The sequence below is a fragment of the Lycium barbarum genome, chromosome 5 (assembly GCF_019175385.1).
Source record: "Lycium barbarum isolate Lr01 chromosome 5, ASM1917538v2, whole genome shotgun sequence".
In the NCBI taxonomy this organism is placed as follows: Eukaryota; Viridiplantae; Streptophyta; class Magnoliopsida; order Solanales; family Solanaceae; genus Lycium; species Lycium barbarum.
This window is the reverse complement of record NC_083341.1, coordinates 3,002,298-3,023,053: the sequence shown is the minus strand read 5'-3', so window position 1 is coordinate 3,023,053 and position 20,756 is coordinate 3,002,298. Positions and strand designations below refer to the sequence as shown.

Below are 20,756 nucleotides of genomic sequence, written 5' to 3'. Positions count from 1 at the left end.
AAAAAATGTTAAGGACATTTTTGACATTTTGAGTCCTTTCCAATTGATTAAGGACATTTTTTAGCCTTTTCCGCAATTAAAAAACCAAAAAAGAGATTATGAAAAAAAAGGATAAACGGTGTGTAGTAGTAGTTGGAGTTCACACAAACCGACGATGATAACAACAACAACAACTCCGATGGAAGGCGCAATTCTCAAACTACCAATCGGTCTCCGAACGGTTAACCGGGTCACCAATCGGAGCTCCACTTCGCTCAGGTGGCGGTCCCGGCCGTTACACGTGTCAGCTTCAGCAGCATCTACTTCTACTCCATTAGTAGATGACCCGAAACTTGGACCCGGTTCGCTCGGGCATATTACCCGACCCGACTTCCCAATACTTCACCAGGTCCGGCCTCTTTTCCACTTTCTCTATGTATATGAAAATCTGTAGTATTAGGTATATTTTGATTCATAGTTTTGGTGGTTTGGAAGATTGTAGGTGTTTGAGTTTTTTGCAAACTCAGTTTTTGCACAAAAGGAATAACTTTTTTTTTACTTTGCTTGGAACAAAATCTACTCAAGCAAGCACTTCTTTGAGAAGATTTCCGAACTCAGTTTTTCGATTTTTTTTAGCTTTTTTGGGTAAATTTTGATTTAGCTTTTCGCTGTATGGAAGATTCTTAGTTTTTGCAAGCTCAGTTTCAGTTTTTGGAGGAAGTTTTGTTTGAAAAGTTTTTGCACAAAAGGCAACTTTTTCGAAGATTCTAAAATCAGTTTCTCTAAATTGTCAAAAAAAAAAAAAAACTTTTTATTTGCTAAATCTTCTCAAAAAGTAGTTAACTCATGTTTTGAAGTTTTTGTAGGTAGTGTTGGTTTGAAAAGATTTTGCACAAAAGTAGTAGTAACCTTTTTTTTGAAGATTCCAAACTCAATTTTTTTCAAAATTTTCACAAAAAAGAAAAAGAAAAAACTTTTATTTCTGGGCAAAATCTTCTCAAACAAGCACTTTTTGGAGAAGATTTCCAAACTCAGTTTTTCAAATTTTCAAACAATAGTTAGTTTTTTTGTTGCAAAATCTTCTCATACAAGCACTTTTTTTAGAAGATTCCGAAACTCAGTTTTTCAAAATTTTCAAAGAAAGTAACTAGTTTTTTTTTTGGCAAAATTTTCTCAAACAAGTGCCTTTTTCCTTCTTTTCTAAACACTCAAAAACTTTATTTTGCCAAAACTCTTTTATGCATGCTTCCCACTTTGCGAACTTCTTTGGTGTTCATGTATGTGTGCCGCGTGTATATGTATACAGATACGTATCAACTTAATCCCAATTAGATTATATGAATTCTCTGTATTATTTGAGGAAGTACTGTAATTCGACGACAATACTGGCTGTTAGCTTACTGAAATGGTTCATCTTTGTCTGAGTCTGAGGCCAGTTGTCCTTTGCACATAGGCAGAGTTAAGTTCCTGTACAAATGCTAGCATAAATTTAAATATTTGAGTGATATAAACAAGCTAAGTGGAATGATCTGATAGCTCTTGGTAGGCATTTCGGCATGAGTTGGTCTAGATTTGAAAAAAGTAATATTTGAAGTTGAAGTTGAAAAAGGATATTTAATTAATGTTGGGTTAGAGAGGAGTTAGGATTGATATTACATGGAATGATATTGTGGTGATATTTGCAGGAAATAAATGGCTCAAAGCTTGTGTATTTGGATAATGCTGCAACTTCCCAAAAGCCAACAGCTGTAATCAAGGCTTTGCAGAATTATTATGAAGCTTACAATTCCAATGTCCATAGGGGCATTCATTATTTGAGGTACTCATATTGAAAAGATTTATACTCAACATCTTTTACAATGGCCATAAAATCTAGAAGTTCGTTGCAATTTTATCCATCCATAAAAAGAAATTCATTTCAATTTTACTTCAAATAGGCTTGTGGTGGACCTTTCTTTCATATTATGTATAGTATGGACCTGGACAGAGCGGAATAATACAACACATTAATAAAACCAACAGACTACTTTAGGATTGAGGCATAGTTGATTGATAGATTATTTGATATGCTATATTGACTAGTTTGTATTATCATTTTGAACCTAGTGCAAAGGCGACAGATGAGTACGAGTCAGCAAGACAAAAGGTGGCAAATTTCATTAATGCCGGAGCTACAGAAATCATTTTTACAAGAAATGCTACTGAAGCTATCAACTTAGTGGCTTACTCTTGGGGACTCTCAAACTTGAAACCAGGAGATGAGGTGTATATTCTTTCTTCCAGAGTTTGTTATTTGTCACTTTAATGTCTGGAGATATTTATTTGAGAGGATCCTCCAATTATGTTAATTGTTAGCTTTAAATAATACATGTTTATTGTTATCCTTTTCGTCTCATTGGGTATTTGAAACTCGGATCCTTGTTATAACATTTTTTAAAAGTTTTCTAGCAGTTGTTTACTTAGATATGCCGCTGGTATTTGACTAAAAATTGTTTCTTCTAACTTTGCAGATTATAATCACAATAGCTGAACATCACAGTGCAATTGTTCCTTGGCAAATTGTTGCTCAAAAGACTGGTGCTGTCCTGAAGTTTGTAAATTTGACAGAGGATGAAGTTCCAGATGTAGGGCAATTAAGAGACATTCTCTCAAGGAGGACAAAGCTTCTGGTCATGCATCATGTCTCAAATATGTTAGGTTGGTGAATAATTATTCTATCAGAGATCAACCCACTAATTTTCATTTCCAGATAATAGAAGAATCTTGTGGACCCACAATTCAATCTCATCTTAGTTTGATGGAATGCTAGAGATAATAAATGGCGCTCTTAGTCCAACTTGTAAAACCACTCTTTGCTCTGCAGTTATATTGACCTCAAAAGGAGATAGTGATCAAATTGCTCTTTCCGTTGCGTGAGCCACTGCTAATCATAGTGTCATTCTCAAATCTCAAAAGAACTACTGCTAATCACAGTCAGAAAGAAGATAACAGAAACTGTTGCAGAACTATGATTTACTTTCAAGTTTCAACTTCATGTATTGATTGAAAATAGTAGAAGTGAATCAAGTTTGTCTAGAATTTTCCTTGACCTAGTGAGGTCATTTTAAGCATGGATCGATTATCGCATAAAACCTGCAGGAACTGTTCTATATCAGGTTTCTCTTGACTATACCTGCTTTTCAGAATTTTCAAGTTTGTGGCACGCTCTGATTTAGCTGATATTCTTAAAAGAATTCTTCATTTTGATTCTCCTTTTTTCTGTTGCTTAACTGAAAGTTGATTGGTAACAGAATAACTGGAAGATAATGTTTAGTAGTTTTGTCTGATATATCGAAACTCTAGAAGGGATTGCCACTTTACTTATCATTTTCTATTGCTCTTGGAGAAACTTGGTGATAAAATAATAGAAGTAAGCAAACAAGTAATTCAGACACTAGAACTGTGGAAAAAAAAAGAAAAAAGAAAATGGAAGCCAGTAAATACTTCATGGTAGGACTTGACCCCGGGGAGGGGGTGGGGGTGGGGGTGGGGTGGAGATCATCTACTTGAGCATATTTTCTGTCTTAGTGATCTCTCAAATTCCTTCTGGCCTCGAGTAGTGGACAGTGTATAATTGATAGCGGCGCTATTGATCACTACTCTTTTATGAGTACCATTTTCTCTTCACTTAACCCATCACATCATTGGGTAAGCTAAAGCTTGCTGATGGCTCTACTACTCCCATTGTTGGGAGTGGTAATGTGAAAAAATATCAAATTTAGAGTCGACAGTCATGTTCTTATATTTCTTTGCTGCTCCATACTAAATTCCTTTGTTCACCAATCAACTGAAGAACCAATTAGTTGTAGCAGCACCTGTACTGCCTTCCAATCAGATGCTTCTTTCTGTATGAGGGACTGCTATATCATGGATCTTCAATCTGGGGTTTATTCAACGCAATATGCGACGAGCTTAATTTCAGTATCATAGGTTCTGATGGTTCAATCTTGTAAAATGCATTCCCTAATATAGACTATTATGATCCTAATGTCTAAACATAGTACTCCCTAGACAATGTAACCTAGTGGATAACAGTCACTTTTATTGGTGCATGTTTTAGAATTTATTTGTGACGTCAACTGTGGATATCCTGTGGCTTAAATTTCAGTCTGCTCATTGTTATTTGAATAACAAATCAGAATACACTTTCTCTTTGTGAATTTTCTTTCCCATATTTCTATTTATCCTTTTCTTGTCGATTGGTCTCTTCTTAGTATCCCCATTTTATATGCAGCTTCTGTTCTTCCAATGGATGAAGTCATAAGTTGGGCACATGATGTTGGAGCAAAAGTGCTTGTAGATGCTTGTCAAAGTGTCCCACACATGGTGGTCGATGTTAAGAATCTAGACACTGATTTTCTTGTTGGTTCCTCTCATAAGGTGAGGAAAATGCCATGTACTATATAAGTGGTTCTCCATTGAGTATTTGAAATTGAGGATAAACATGCTTCAGATGTGTGGGCCTACAGGCGTTGGATTCTTGTATGGCAAGAGCGAGATCCTTTCTGGCATGCCTCCGTTCCTTGGTATGTAACTTTTCCTTATCTTTATTCTCAAAAAGAAAATCAAAGCCAAGTATCATTTATTTACATTCTGCTTCGTGCTTGGTAAATTTCATGCCATGTGTAGAAGGATATTTAAAGGTGGTTTCAGTCAAGCTGGTTCTTAAGTTGTCTTGTCCCTTGAATTGCAGGTGGTGGTGAAATGATAGCTGATGTATATTTGGATCATTCCACTTATGCTGAACCTCCTTCTAGGTTTGTTGCTTTTTCCGTCGTTCCTATTAGAGTTTTCTGGCAATACTTTTGACAACTATTTAGCTGTTCTTTTGTCCATTCAAGCCGAACTGCATCCAATGCCTGCCTTTGAACCATGATCTTGAAATCTTTTTAAGTTCTTATGTTTTTAGTTTCTCTACTTGTCCATTTTCATCATCTTGATATTAATACCATTACATCTAGCCTGAAGCTGTATTTCTTCGATCCTTTTCTTGCTCCACTTATATTGAATAAAGTACCGTCAAGATAGGTCAACTTGGAATCTTCCCTTCATTGTCATTGGTTCTTATTACCATTGGGGGAAATGTTCATGATTCTGTGATTTAGATTTATACAAAGACTTCCACACTTCTCAAAGCTATCCATCCTCCCCATCATCATTTCTGAGCATCATACAACGCTTCTACGTCTTAATAAAAAATATTTTTTTTTTCCTTTTTGGTTTGAAGAGAGTTTTAAATCCTATGACACATTGATAATAATGCAGGCTCTATGCCGACGACATTGATTACCCCTTCTCATCTTAAGTATGTCTAGATTGTCTGTTAACTTTATATTGGATCTGGAAATAATACATTGGCCTGGAACTCTTCAGTGTTTTGGCTAAAGCTCAATCATCTAGGAGTAATTTTTAAATCTAATTGCTCTTGTAAGTTCCCTCTTACACCCCTTTTTGTAATTGGGATCAGATTTGAGGCTGGGACTCCCGCAATTGGAGAAGCAATTGGGCTTGGAGCTGCAATTGATTATCTGTCGGAAATTGGCATGCAACGGATTCATGATTATGAGGTGAGTTTTTATCCCTTAAAAACTCATTTTCCTGAAAAACGTACTTTTGCACTCTGTCTGAAATCCATGTATCTGTTCACAATACCATTTTGCTAATTTGCTTCTCCCGTATGGCTGTATGGTAGCATCTAAATTACCTATCCCATAAAAAAATGGTAGCGTGCAAATTTCAATGAGGTTAAAAAATGCACCACAACTTTGCATTATACTGAAGAGATCTCAAGTAGCGGTTGGATATTGTTTTCTGTTCTTCGATTTTTAGTTTTTCAATTCCAGCTTCAAAGAAGACATTGAGATGCTGTCTTCCTGGGATTTTGGCTCTCAGTATTTGCTACTATGGACAACTATTTTGAACTAATCTTACAGTTAAAACCTTTATTTGGGCGTCATATTCAAAGTTTTGTACCATTAATTTAGCACCTTCCACTGTAGAGTGTAATTTGCAACTATATATATATGACTACCTCTATTCTTCACTACCTTTTGCTGGTTTGCTCACTTCTTTTAATTTCATCAGGGTGGCTATTGCCGCTTTATGTAGATTAATGCTCGTCTTTAGAATCATCTAGAACTTAGTCGAAATGAATCAACCTTCAGTATGTATATATGTTTCTTTACCTTTTGACTTATTATGATATTTGAGTTCATCTCAAATTTGTGGTGAAAAGCAAATCCAAGGTAAAGTTGCATAATATGCATTTTGATAAGGAGTGGTTTTGGCGATATAATGGCTCTTCCATTCTCATATCCCTTCTCAGATGGAGCTGGGTAATTATCTGTATGATCGCCTCTCTTCTGTATCTGATGTTCGTATTTACGGCCCTGCACCTTCACGAACTGTTAAGCGAGCAGCTCTTTGTTCTTTCAATGTTAAAGATGTTCACCCAACGGATATCGCGACTTTCCTTGATCAACAGGTATGGGAAATAAAAATTCATCCTAGCTCTTGCATAGCTACGATTTTACTCTTACTAAAATGAGGGTAGGATCTGAAAAACAAATGCATGTCTATGCACCTTACATGGATATGTGCATTTGTAAGGTAGCCCGGGTATGCGTACTATAACTTAAGAGGTCATGTAAATGAAGTATTTCTAAATAGCAGTGTTTTCTGCAGCATGGTGTGGCTATTAGATCAGGTCACCATTGTGCTCAGCCCCTCCATCGCCATTTGGGGATCAGTTCAAGCGCACGTGCTAGCCTTCATTTCTACAACACTAAAGACGATGTTGACCGATTCATCGAGGCGCTCAAGGACACTATCGACTTTTTCACTTCTTTCAAATGAGGGTACTTCTGCATCACCTCTGTAACTTATCTAAGGATATATACCCCTCGCTGGAGTGGCTGCGCACATCCATCTTGATTATGTGGTCGACGAGTTGCTGTTAAAATTTTACTGTGTTTGCTCTAATGTTATAAAGAGTCACTGTTTCGTTGTGTAAAGCGAAAAAAGCAGCGCCAAGGAAGATGCCATCGCAATGAATACAACCACACGCTTATGTAAAGGGTGTGCTTCATGAATAAACTGACATCACTGTAAATTAGATGCTGATATCTGTTACTTCAATTCAATTTAATTGTTACAGTACTAGATTTCATATGTTCCGTTTTCCTTAATTTTTGGCTGATTACTTTCCGCTTGTCGTTTTGAACCCATCGCCATTGTAGTTTTCTGAGTTTTTCTTTTTTCCGGGACACTGGTTACTTCCTCCGTTAGCAAAGCAATAGAAAGACACTACCTAGCTTCTTTAGTGCCAGCTGCATTTTCACCGGCAACTGCGTATATTCTCACATAGCCATAGGTGAAACACACAAGTGAGGCTAGTTGGTGTCGTATTCAGATTCTGCCTTTCAGCAGCCGCGCAGTTCCGTGGTAAATCGTGCCTAACTTTTACTCCAACATCGTATCGACAAATGTTTTGTGGCGATGGAAACTAAACTCCAAGATTCCACATACACATGGAGATACACTCTCTTGAAGTTAAAACTTAAGCTTGCATAACTTTCACTTCAACTTTTGACGCATATTATGGTAAAATTCTCATGAATGCACTTAAACACATCCCAAATTACTTGAGCTCAGGTCTCATTACATTAGTTGAGCAGTTCAATTCTTAATCCGACGGTAAAGTCAACATTTGCAGTTTCGGTATAGTACTAGCGTGTATTGTTTAATCACCAGTCTTTTTAGAGCATTTTTATCAACCTGATGTTAGGGTGTCACGCATTTTTGGTTTTATGTTTTAATTCTCCACGAGTTGATCGATAAAAACTTGACATGCATAACAATTCAGGGCTTGCACTTTAAGAGTCCAAGTAACGACCATGGTGGACTCATTTAATCGGACTGCACTAAGCACTGTAAATCTGTAATAAAAGTATATTTCAAATTACACTGATTTATGAATGACACTGCAAATATCTCACAAGGTGAATGAACAATTAAAGCTTCCCATTCCACAATTGCCAAGAGGTTCGCCATACAACGCGCAGAAAAGAGAGTCATGGTGAACCATAAAGCACTAAAGATAGTGTAGGATGAAATGGCACATCTGTATGCAATAACTGCAATGTCTCACTCTTACTCTTATGCCCACCAAGATACATCTAAAATATCCTACTATTAAGCTATGCTCTACAAATTTGGCGCTCATTTGTGCAATACACTCTTCTTTGGCGACTTTGCTTTCTTCAAAGACTCATTCTGCCACAACGTTCAATAAGAAAACTGGTCAGTGAATGCCAATTTTTAGAACACAAATCATACATAGGCTGATCAGTGAAAAAGAACGCTCACCTTCTGTTTCACCAAAGCTTCATAGTCAATCCTGTCTTTCCATTTACTCTTTCGAAGTTGAACTGGCCTGTTTCCAACATATTTCCCTGAAATCACAATAACGTACCCTGTCACTTAAGTATCCGAGCCATGAAAGTTTGGTAGGAAATATGCTGCCCATTAAAACATCAACAAACGCCTCCATTTTGCAAAGAGGCCCAAGGGAACCACACTACTCAAAACTCTTAACTAAAGTTCCCCTTTCTTATTTTACTTTACCTAATTTAATGTCAACAACACACTCCTAGTTGTTGTGGTGCTGAGTCATCCAGAGGGGTCTGCAGATAACACACTCCCATCAGGGTACATCTTTCAACCTTATGACATCAAACAAGGGGTTGAAAGAGACCCATATGAGGCATCATCAAGCATCTCAATAAAGGAAAATCCCAAATGAAATTGAGGGTTATCATCCCATACCATTCTAGTTCGGTGATCTTCAAAAGATATCTAACCATACCCTGTATCAAGGTATGCCATTTAAGATGTTGGTTATACTACCGTAGCAGAAGCAGAGTAAGAGGCTTATGCCTTATACATATGGAAATACCACTTACCATTCATTTCTTTAAGTGCCACCGCAAGGTCTGAAGGATTTGAAAAGCTTACAAATCCAAATCCCTTGGTCTTGCCAGTCCACTTTTCTCTCACAACCTGTCACCGTTACCATCGTTAAAAACCCTTATATGTTACACGGACTTTAAGTTGAACATACCACATATCCATACTTGAATCTGATAATTATACACGAGTCTTTGGGACATAGATCACCATCAATACAACCTCCTCCTTTGGATGCTCACCAACCTAGATAACTCGCCATTTTAAACATTCAAAAGCTGACAGTATTTCAAGATACCTTATTAATGGCTCGAGATTGATGTACTTAGCAATATTCTTCAGTTTAGTGCAAATATGAACATGCACGACAACTGTGTAACACACGCAGTCTACACAACAAACAGAAAAAGAGAAAAACATGCTGTGGTGAGGGATACAAGTTTGGTTCCATCTAAGAGCCCAACAATGGCCTTTTCTGCAATTCTTTTATTTTTTCTACTAAATCAATTTTCTCCAAAAATATAAAAAGGAAAACATACCAAAAAGACAAGTGGGAGTCAACATATAGTGTATAAATATAAGTATATTTTTATCTATCTATGCAGAGTAAATTTCCACGAAGGGGTGTCAATTAAAAGAATGGCTCCGCCACTGGCTCTCCCCAAATTGAAGGATGTCGAACGTATGGAAATATAAAATCTATAAGAGAAAGCAAAGAAGAAGTCTAGACACAAAGACCTCCCTCCCCCCCCCCCCCCCCCCCCCCCCGCGTCATGACCATTTTAAGAAAGCACACAAGTCCCAAGTATACGAATCAAAAGTATCACTGTTCGGAAACATGAATGATTCTAAAAGAACTTACCCTGGCCATGTTAAAGGAAGGAAATCTTGAAAATGCTTTCGACAAAACATCATCATTCACCTCATTCCCAAGGTTACCACAAAATATACGAAAATCATCTGCATGAAAAATAGTCAACTTGGTCAGTCAAATGTAATAGAATTGACACCCATCTTACAGCAAAAGCCAACAGTCAACACAACAAGAAGTGCGAAAAGAGTTTTATGGAACGTCAAGACATAAAAATCAACACAACAAGAAGAGCGAAAAGAGTTATACGGGAAGTCAGACATAAAAATTACCAGGAAAATAGTCTGTGAAAATGGATCACTGAAGCGTAGTTTTTTTTTGATAAGTCACGAAAGGATAACATTCAAACATGTATATAGGAGTATTAGCTAGCTCGTTCGCCTCGCAATCAGCTGCCTCCACACAAAAAGAGTGGACCCGGGGGGGGGGGGGGGGGGGGGGGTGTTTATTCAGAAGGACGACTCGACCCAGAACTTTTCAAGCACAATTAATTCAGCACATTTATTCTTCTACCTTCCACATTGTGCCTTTGGCAGTTAGGCATTCATTATAGTATAGACCATTTTTGCTTCAAACTGGCTCCAGCCTCCAAGTGTCACTGCCCCTGCCAAAACGGAAAAGGGGAAACAGAACATATAAAGGTGATAGGCATGACAAGTGTTACTTGGACTGATGCATTGGCTCGAAAGAAAAGCTTCCCTCCGTCCACCAACGAGGCGAAGACTCGATACGGAATGTTTACTTCATGAAGATGATAATCCCCCTCCCCACCACACACACAGAGACACCCCAAAAGCCGAGCACATGAAGCAATATGAAAGCTTTGACCTCTTTAGGATGGGGAGTAGGGGAAGGGTACACTGTCATGCCAGCTCTATTGAAGGACCTCACCTACTTGGTTTTAACAGCACCCCGATCATTGCCTGCCCACTTTTTTAACAACTGCTATATGTGGTCAAATATTTTTCAGTCCTCAATTCTTTCAAGTTGCCTAAACTATCACTATTGATCATGCTCACTTTAATCTAAATTCTGTTGCTGATAACCTCAAAATATATCTAGATTTCACGGAAAGTTGGATCATAATATGAAATTAGACTTAATTTTTACCCCCCCTGAGTGATTGCATAGGTGACTTATTCACCTTTAATAACTGCTTCCTTAATTCCACACCCTGCAAGGCATAGCCGGTGATTGCTTCAGCACTCATAATTGCTTTCTACAGCTTACGCGGTTATCCAGACCAGTTTTAACATTCTTATAAGCGCTGCCAGGACTCTTCATAACAAGGTAGTACATAGTTCAATTCATGTTCAAAACTATCAAGGACTGCGAGGAGACCAAATCGGAACAACCACAGAGCACCAAGAGAATAAACTAAACAAACTCAACTTTTTTTTTAATGGGTAAAAACTGAATTCAAACATTTGACGCCAAACCAAATTAGAAGAAAGAATCAAATGGAGCAAGCGACTTACTCTCTGGCCAGTCTGCAAGAGTAGGATCTTCCCAAGTCTGTCCTGCTGCCTTTCGAGGCACAGCTTTCTTTTTGGCCTCAGCTTTTTGATCAATCTCACTGCTTGCAAGCGCAGCTTTCACATTCTGAATTGCCTCGGGCGTAATTGTCTGTGCAACTTTTTGAAATAATTCCTGCGCCTGTCCACAATAATTAGGCACGTTAGAAAGATTATCAACTAAATCTTCTTTTATCACGAGAGGAACAAATTCAAGCTAAAAACAACATCTTTAAAGCTAAAAAAAACAACATCGATAAAGATGTACAGAGTCTCTACTTCAAATACTTCAATGAAGATCTTCTTTATCGCTAGCTTGCTAACTGTAACTAAGAAGCATGCACTTTGTGTAAACATATTAGGTACTATAACATGCACAGAAGGCATGCATGCATATACTATATATATATTAAGTTATATGCTTAAGTTATATATAACTTACATATATATATATACACCTACGAGCCACTGATGAGTTAAACATGCATCTGAAAAATTAGCTCTGTTTTTCTCCTCTCTATCTCAATCCAAGTCGGTTCATCAAAATCAAATTTTACAGCCGAAATATCATAATAATTACTCCCTCTGTCCAATTTATGTGATACTTTTTGCTTTTTGAGATTCAGTTTGACTAAACTTTCAAGCTAAATTGGATTAGATCAACTTAATATTTTAAAATTAAAATTTACTCCCTCGATATGAACACTTACCTTTTTAGTCTTAGATACATTGAATGATACATTTCTATATTTAAAAAAAAAAAAAACTTAAAACTTTCCCTTTTACCCTTAATAAAATGATTTATATCCACACAAATATCTCTGATTTATTACCGACCACAAGTTTCAGAAGTCTTTCTTTAGTTTCTTAAAGTTCGTGCCTAATCAAACTATATCAGTACATATTTGAAAACTCCACGAAAAAAATACTATAAATCGCAATTCTCATATCAATTTGATAGAAAATATATATATATATCTTAAAATATTGGTCAAAGTTTGAATCGCGCGAAGCAAAAAATGTCACGTAAATCGGTAGAGAGTGATAGTAATGTATTCAACGTGGTATTCACCAAAACGATACAAGTATAATACAAAACAATACGATACATAATTATAATGCAAATGCTTACTTGTTGATACTGAGGCAAAGAGTAACCGCCTGGAATAGCTGTTGTAGCATTATAAACGGGATTAGCCACTGGCGAAGGAGTAGGGCCAATGTAGGGATGAAACGGCGTCGGAAAGTATGTTCCGTTGTGAGAGTAATTATTGTATTGCACCGTAGACATAGCAATTACCGATATGAATTAAGGTCCTGTTTGGATTAGATTTTGTAGTGGTTATTATTCAGATAATAACGAGTTCGAAAGAATTCTTCGAAAAGAGAAATCTCGTTAAGGACCTGTTTGGACAGGTGAATGGAGATGAGAGAGGAGATTTTCCGATCAGTGATTTAAGGACCTGTTTGGACAGATTTTGCAGTGGAATGATGATAACGAGTTCCTTCATTCATTCATAAAGAAAAAAGAACGATGGTACGAGGAGAATGTAGAGAGTTCTAGAATATAGAGCCTGTTTGGATGGGCTTACTGGGTAGTCTAATATTATTTTTTTTTAGCTCATAAACCGTAAAAAGCTTATAAATAAATAAAAAATTGAATAGTCTAATTTATTTTTTTAACTTATAAACTGTTTTAGATAAATTAAATGAGTCTAATTACTTTTTAAAATTTATTTTAAGCATAAAATAACTTTAAACTGATCAGTCTAACACTCAAAAAAACTGCTTATAAGCAACTTATAAGTCAATCCAAACGGGCTCATAATATTCATCTCCAATAAAAATCGAGAAAAGAGAGAAATTTAGAGATGCGGGTTTTGAGAAGTGGGCTAAAGGCACATATTTATGGGCCGCATGAGTTGAACAGCCATAGAAGTATTGATCTTGGCCAATTTGCACCATTGTCCTTATTCGGGGCTGATCTTTAATTTTTAGCCTTCGTCTAAAGTATTTTGAGGTTTTGGGTTCGAATTCTGGCTCAATAAAAAAGAGAATTATAATTTCGCAAGGCAGAGTTTCATGGAAAAATTAAGTAGAATAAAAGCAGAATTACAAAAAAAAAAAAAAATGCTTTAAGGCAAATTCTACCTTATAAGACAGACTTTTCGTAAAACCTTGCCTCGCAAATTCTTTTTTTTTCTGAGTGGGATTCGAACGCAGAACCTTGGGGTATGTTCGATCAATTTTTTAAGCGAAGGGTAAAAATTAAAGACCAATACCTTTGAAGGGAAATCCATGCAAAAAAATGATTGTTCTTCAAACACATTGGTCTTTGATTTTTGCCCCCATATCTATGGTCTTTAAGTTTTGCTCCTGCTGGTCATTTAATGAAAATATCCAGACCTGTTTCGTTCTGCATAAGTTTTGTAACAGTTTTATCTTCGAAAACTGAACTTTTGCTTTGCTCGGCATAAGTTCTATAGGAATTAATATATGAGGCATAATCTGTGTAGTATTTTCAAAATTTGTTGTAGTGTTCAGCAACTAGAGTTATGCTTTTTAGGGCATATGTTCTTTATCCTTCTTCGTGAGTGTTTTGGTCATTTTTAGGTTGAGTTTTGAAAGTTTTGCCGTGTTCGGAATAATTTATGAGATATTATAATACGAAAATATAAATTTATGCCAAGATAAACTAAACTTGTGCCTCGCGAAAAGTGATTAAGGCGAAAAATTAAATACCACCCCAAGATAGGATGTTTGTGCAAATGACCCACTATGATATCCATAGAATTTCAAACGGTCAATTCGCAGGAATGTCCTTATTTTGGGGTGGTCTTTAATTTTTGCCCCATAAATTAGTGGTCTTCAATTTTTGCCCTTCGCCTAATACCATGAGGTTTGGGTTCGAACCCCGGCTCAGTAAAAATAATAAAAAAAAAAATGCAAGGAAGATTTTTGTAGTAAAGTTAGGCCTCAGGCAGAATTTTGAATGCAAAACTCTACCTACAGGCAGTGAATTACCTTGCGAAATTCTTTTTTTATTTTATTTTTTTACTGAGCTGGGGTTCGAATCCAGAACCTTGAGGTATTAGGTGAAGAACAAAAATTAAAAATTACCAATTTGAGGGACAAAAATTTAAGACCACCAATTTGAGGGGGAAAAAATTAAAGACCAATGCTTTTGACGGACAATCCGCACAAAAAATGATTTGAAACCTCGCATTTATTGGAAACAAAAGGCTTATCCAAAGAGGATCAAGCCCGAAATCATTTGAAATAGATCTGTCTGAGATGGGCCAAACCCAAAATGCAAAGAGACTTTCTTACTTCATTTTTTGAGCCAATATAGATAGGTTAAATACTTATACACATGGTTATACATATATTATATATGAATTATGCATAAATTATTGTTCGCCGATTATGTTTAGTTTAAACAGTTGGTTGCACAATTATTTAGGTTAGCTCTTCAATTACTTGCGGATTCAAAATATCTAACTTCACAATATCCAAAGTATCCTTAAGCACAAAATATTATTAATATTATTGTTAAACATAAAATACAAGTAAAACTCGATTCTTACTTAATTTAATTTCAATAGACAGGATATCCCCGTGGGTATAGTGTTATCATTTTTTTGCGCGGATTGTCCTTCTTTTGGGGTGGTTTTTAAATTTTGGCCCTTAAATTGGTGGTCTTTATGTTTTGCCCTTTGCTTGAAAAGGTAGCCAAAAATATTGAGGTTCTGGGTTCTAACCCTGGCTCAGGCGTAAAAATAAAAATAATTTCGCAAGGCAAGGCTTTGAGAAAAGTCTGCCTTATAAATTACCTTAAGGCATAAAAGTTATGCCGGATCCGGCATAACTTTAGTTATGCCTTAAGACAACTTATGCTGTCTCCGGCATAACTAAAAGTCTGCCTTATAAATTGCCTAGTTATGCTTTAAGGCGCTTATGCCGGATCCGGCATAAATTTCCTCAAGCCTTGCCTTACGAAATTATTTTTTATTTTTATGCTGGAGCCGGGGTTCGAACCCAGAGCCTCAGGATTTCTACGCGAAGCGCAAAAATTAAAGACTAGCAATTTGAGGGACAAAAATTAAAGACCTCCCCGAATGAGGGGCATTCCTGCGAATTGCCCTAGTGTTATTACATGTCAACTGGATTAAAATATACAATAGGCCTAATAAAATAACTAGACAAAATTGTTGGGCTTCAGGCTAATTACCTCACGGAACTTCTTTGGGCCTTCTTCCACTCCCATGACCTAAAATCTGGCCCAAATGCTTATTCAGGCCCTGCTGTTACCAATACAAAAAAAAAAAAAAAAGTAAAATTAGCTACAAATTTCGTCGTTAATCTATCGCAAAGTTACTTGTAGTTAACCAAATAACAACAACAACATACCTAGTATAATACCACAAGTGGAATCTGGGGAAGGTAGGATGTACGTGGACCTTACTCCCCTACCTTTGCTAGGTAGAGAGGTTGTTTCCGATAGACCCTCGTCTTAAAAGAGACGTAACTGACGCAAGACAGTAAGAAAGAAAAGATAAACAACAAAATAGTAATGTACAAAATAAATGCAGCGACATATATATCAGTATACGTAGGGAAAAAAAAAAGCTACATGAGACCTGAATCATACTACTCAAAGTACAAGTGTACAACAACACTCAGTTACCTACTAACATTTTACCCTAATCCTCAACCTCTATACCTTCCTATCTATGATAGTATCCTCAGTCACCTAAAGTTGTGTTGTACCTAATAGAATCTTTTGATAATTTATCGTTAATAAGATTAATAATTTTTTTTCTATTTATCTATAGTATTTGGTCGTCGCTATTTTTTATTTTTTTGTTTTAGATGTGAGTTACTAATACATTAGGATGACAATGTGTATTAATTAATTATACAATCTATTTTTTTTTAGCCTGATACCTTTGTAGAGGTCATATCTCAACCCTGTTGGCCGGATTGAAATAAACTGTGTGTATGCATGGTAAATCTTCAAAACTACACCTTTCTTTTATGTTATCAAAACAATATTATAGTACTTTTTTAAAGGGTCTAACAAACTTTTTTAAGGGTCTAACAAATTGGAATTAGTTTCATTCAGTAATCTCTAGAATATGGCTTAATACCTAGATGGACCCTTAAACTTGACATGTTTTGTAAGATAGGCATATAAACTTACAAGGTGACCAGATAGACACTTAAACTTACTCAAAGTGTATTTTTCAAGTTTTCCAGTTGTTTTGAAAACAAAAACTATATTTTTCAAACACTCACAATTTTCATGGCCAAACAAGCCCTAAATATATCACAAAATATTTTTTTTTAAAATGCAAAAATAAGGCAAACGCATATACATGAGACTATAAATGTACACTTAAACCAATAAATACTCGCTAATCGCAATTTTGCAGCTTTCAATTAACTCGGTTTTTTTTTTTACACTTTAATAATTAAAAAACAATAACTTTAACCAATAAAAATCCTTAAAAAAAGAAATTTCAAATTAAGAAAACTGTAAAGCCGAGAAGAAAATCCTTAAAAAAAGAAATTTCTTTTTTTAAGGATTTTTATTGGTTAAAGTTATTGTTTTTTAATTATTCAAGTGTAAAAAAAAAATCCGAGTTAATTGAAAGTTGCAAAATTGCGATTAGCGAGTATTTATTGGTTTAAGTGCACATTTATAGTCTCATGTATATGCGTTTGCCTTATTTTTGCATTTTTAAAAAAATATTTTGTGATATATTTAGGGCTTGTTTGGCCATGAAAATTGTGAGTGTTTGAAAAATATAGTTTTTATTTTCAAAACAACTGGAAAACTTGAAAAATACACTTTGAGTAAGTTTAAGTGTCTATCTGGTCACCTTGTAAGTTTATATGCCTATCTTACAAAACATGCCAAGTTTAAGGGTCCATCTAGATATTAAGCCAAGAATATTGTTTACATCCACTGGCGAAAAATAATAATAACTCCTAATGAATCTACCAATAGTTCTTTAAAATCATTTTTTTTTATAGGAAAATGTGAAGAACAATAATTAAAGTGGTGAGGACCACATTTTCCCCACCAAACAATGGTCTTCATTATACAAATTTTCTGTTCCTCCTCAAATTCCTAGAAATATTATTATAAAACATAATAGGTTAGAAAACAATAAAGTGTTATAATTATTCAGTACTCTTATATAGCAACATACGATAAAGCCAAAGATGGAAAAATTGCGGATAATTGTACGAACAAAAGGATCAGAAATATCAACGGTCTTGAGGCATCCACGTGTCAGCGTGCAGAAGGTGAAGCCGTTGATTTTGAGCTCGAAAATACCAGCCGACAATCAGTACAAGCTGACACGTGGGAAAATAGTCAAGTAGTGGGGCCCACGAGGATACGTGTAGACATAATACAGCACGTTGAGCCCGGATTATCCGGGATCTATCTTCGCCGACAGCAAAGCCAGGTAGTCGGAAAGTTGATGAGTGAAAGTGCAATTTCACCTCAGCTTTAGTTGATTAAAAATAATTGTTAAGTGGAGTATTAAAAATTAATAATAAATTAATGAAATTTTTATATGGTGTAACTAACATATAAGAGGTATTTAAGTATAACTAGATTTAGTGTACGTGTTTTGCGCGTAAACAAAACGTGTACCTTATTTGACAACAAACACTTATAAAAAATTGACTTAGCTACGAATTTCGTCGTTATTCCGTCACTAAATTATTCATTGCTAAACCTTTTTGATAATTCGTTACTTAGCCATCGCTAAATAGGATTAGCTATAAATAAATATTGTATCTCAAATAATGTTTGAATTTTGAAGCACGTCTTTTCGGTTTTATAACCACGCTATTGTCTATAACCACATCTAATAGTAGTAGACACTATCACTCGGTAAATATGATAAATTTATGAAAATTGAATCAAAACGTACAATAATTTTCTGTTTTATTTTAGATAAGTATGATTAGGGGTGGGCATGGTATAGTAGGTACCGATTACCATACCGAAACCGAATTTGTTTATACTGCGGTTTCGGTATTATGGTATTTGGTATGCATTTTTAAAAAGGTTGGTATTCGGTATTCATAAAGAAAATACCGAATACCATACCGAAGTATATAATTACATATACAATTCAAATATCTTAGCATTATACTACTAACAAATATATAAACTAGTATTATTAGAAAACTAATTGTTTAAACGTTGGAACTTTAACTACTCTATCTTGATTTAAATGTCTTGTTTTTTTAATTGATTTACGATGGGGATTGCTTGTACTTTTTTTTTTGAATATTTTTACATGTGTAAGGTTTTTAGTACATAATAATTGAGACGTTTCTTAAGTAGCGAAAGTCACAGTTCTTAACGATATGAGTATATGTAAGTCGAAGTAGGATAAATTATGGCACCGATTTACCGTACCGTAAAATATCGAAACCGACCTTTAAAATACCGAATTAATTTGGTACGATAATGGTATACTATTTTTAAAAACCGAAAATCAAAATTAACTTACCGAAGTTTCAAATATCGTATCATGCCCACCCCTAAGTAAGATGCGGCAAAAGAAGTATTAACTTAAGAATATTATATGTACAAAAATATGTAACAAAAACCATAGCAACATAAATAGGACCAATATGAATGAGAAATAAAATTCAGAAAAAACATGCCTTCAAATCAGTTCTTAATGTGCACGAAGTCTCAATCACACTCTCCATATGAATCTTCATTCACCTATATAGAATATTGAAGAATCAATCAATAATAACTTTCATATATATATATATATATATATATATATATATATTGTTTGAAGAAGGGTCTAATAACTTTACAAAGACAACAAACATATTGGTGAACGAAAGGTAGAAAAAGAACAATAATATTCATGGAACATTAGATATCTCGAAGATTAATATTGTTTATCTTTCCACTTTGGACTCATGTTGATACGAAATTAAAAATAGGAGGAGATATTCCTAACAACGCAAAGGAGAAAAGGAGTTTCTAACAATTCCAATACCAAGTAAAATTAAAGGAATTTAGCTCCTAAGCTAAAATCTTATAAACGAAAAAATACTCCTTAACCTAAAAGGAGCTGACAGTGTTCGAAAATTTAACCTATAATATTTAGAACTTTATGTTTAATTTATAAATATATACTCATAACCCCATATCAACTTAAACTTTAGTTTCAAAAATCAGGAAAACACGCATATCAATTTTTTGATGGAGTCATTTGCTAATTAATACGTACACTACTACAACTTTAACTCTTTATTTGAAACGAAGAAAACAATATAGGCATGTGCCTTGTAAACTTGTGGAAAGGACCACATCGTGGACTTAATTATAAAACAATGTCTATTCTTGTTTGGATTCAAGTTATAATCCAACAATGATTCTGTTCCTTTATCTTAAATTCTACTACTAAAATATATGAATCCACTTTTTCTCATCAAACATAGGCCAACAGATTTAAGGATACTTAATTATCAATCAATTCTCTTGCGGCTTCCGCTGTGACTGATATATACTACTCCTTTTAGCCCATTTTAATTTATGTAAACATGTTTCCTTTATATAAATTCGTTGTAAAAAAGTTTGACATCTTTTAAATTTTAAAAAACAATCTGATTTAGACGTCTTGACAAAGTGAAAGCAGCACCACATTTTGTGTGCTAACTGATTAGAGAGGATCATAGAGAGAAGTATAACTATAAGCAGGCTATATAGTGACAAATGAACCAACCAGTAGCCCACATAAATTCATTCATATTGAACAAACTCATGCTTCATCTTCATATTCATATTCAAGCAGAAGTGATTTAATTTATTCATGCTTCATACTGAACAAACTTGCCTCAATTATCAAAACCCGTATTCAGGTATCATAGTCCTCATAACATAAAGAAAAACTTTAAACATGCTCATATCGATAATAAACTGTCAAATATGCGACAAGTATACTATCAATTATCAAGTTTATTGTGTAAACGGAAAAGGTCCAAAAATACCCCTGAACTATTGAAAAAGGCTCATAAATACCCTCCTTCCACCTTTTGGTCTAAAAATACTCTTCCATCCACCTTTTAGGTCTAAAAATACCCTTAAGGTTTGTTTTTGGCTCAAATATACCCCTCAAACTAACAAGTTAAAATTAACTCTTTTAAAAAGCCAAATGGCAATTTGTAATTGGTCAATAATAAAATTCCGTAATTTAAAAAAAAAATCCAAATTTTAAAAAAAAATTGCCAATAATAAATTTCCAGTAATTTAAAATTCCAGATTTAAAAAAAAATTGTCAATAATAAAATTCCGTAATTTACATATTTTTTTTAAAAAAAATTGTATGGAA

The 20,756-nt window shown here is 34.9% G+C and overlaps 2 protein-coding genes across 5 annotated transcripts; one reads left to right on the top strand and one right to left on the bottom strand.

Annotated features, from left to right (window-relative positions):
- Positions 1 to 71: 71 nt before the first annotated feature.
- On the top strand, positions 72 to 7,188 carry LOC132640143 (cysteine desulfurase 1, chloroplastic). Its single transcript, XM_060356604.1, has 10 exons — positions 72 to 388; positions 1,665 to 1,798; positions 2,086 to 2,242; positions 2,490 to 2,676; positions 4,253 to 4,398; positions 4,472 to 4,544; positions 4,712 to 4,775; positions 5,486 to 5,585; positions 6,344 to 6,502; positions 6,703 to 7,188. The coding sequence occupies exons 1-10, from the start codon at positions 155 to 157 to the stop codon at positions 6,871 to 6,873; spliced, it is 1,425 nt and encodes a 474-aa protein (XP_060212587.1). The 5' UTR covers positions 72 to 154; the 3' UTR covers positions 6,874 to 7,188.
- A 764-nt stretch (positions 7,189 to 7,952) lies between these two features.
- On the bottom strand, positions 7,953 to 12,937 carry LOC132640142 (uncharacterized). Of its 4 annotated transcripts, none has more exons than XR_009582168.1 (8): positions 12,503 to 12,937; positions 11,335 to 11,512; positions 9,848 to 9,945; positions 8,982 to 9,078; positions 8,845 to 8,885; positions 8,644 to 8,741; positions 8,386 to 8,471; positions 8,242 to 8,292 (listed from the first exon to the last, which is right to left on the bottom strand). XR_009582168.1 is itself a non-coding variant. In XM_060356603.1 (6 exons), the coding sequence occupies exons 1-6, from the start codon at positions 12,659 to 12,661 to the stop codon at positions 8,239 to 8,241; spliced, it is 672 nt and encodes a 223-aa protein (XP_060212586.1). In that variant the 5' UTR covers positions 12,662 to 12,933; the 3' UTR covers positions 7,953 to 8,238. The 4 variants fall into 4 exon arrangements, 1 of the variants encoding a protein (XP_060212586.1); XR_009582169.1 differs by having other exon boundaries at positions 8,644 to 8,702; XR_009582167.1 differs by having other exon boundaries at positions 8,644 to 8,885.
- Positions 12,938 to 20,756: the final 7,819 nt, after the last annotated feature.

What these genes read in the sequence shown, in the direction of transcription:
- LOC132640143 (XM_060356604.1), top strand. Translation starts at nt 155, where the DNA reads ATGATAACAACAACAACAACTCCGATGGAAGGCGCAATTCTCAAACTA. An exon ending in TCATGTCTCAAATATGTTAG is followed by an intron (nt 2,677 to 4,252) that starts GTTGGTGAATAA and finishes TTTTATATGCAG; the next exon opens with CTTCTGTTCTTCCAATGGAT. An exon ending in TATGCTGAACCTCCTTCTAG is followed by an intron (nt 4,776 to 5,485) that starts GTTTGTTGCTTT and finishes AATTGGGATCAG; the next exon opens with ATTTGAGGCTGGGACTCCCG.
- LOC132640142 (XM_060356603.1), bottom strand. Translation starts at nt 12,661, where the DNA reads ATGTCTACGGTGCAATACAATAATTACTCTCACAACGGAACATACTTT. An exon ending in TCTTGCAGACTGGCCAGAGA is followed by an intron (nt 9,946 to 11,334) that starts GTAAGTCGCTTG and finishes TTTTTCATGCAG; the next exon opens with ATGATTTTCGTATATTTTGT. An exon ending in CTTCCTTTAACATGGCCAGG is followed by an intron (nt 9,079 to 9,847) that starts GTAAGTTCTTTT and finishes TAACGGTGACAG; the next exon opens with GTTGTGAGAGAAAAGTGGAC.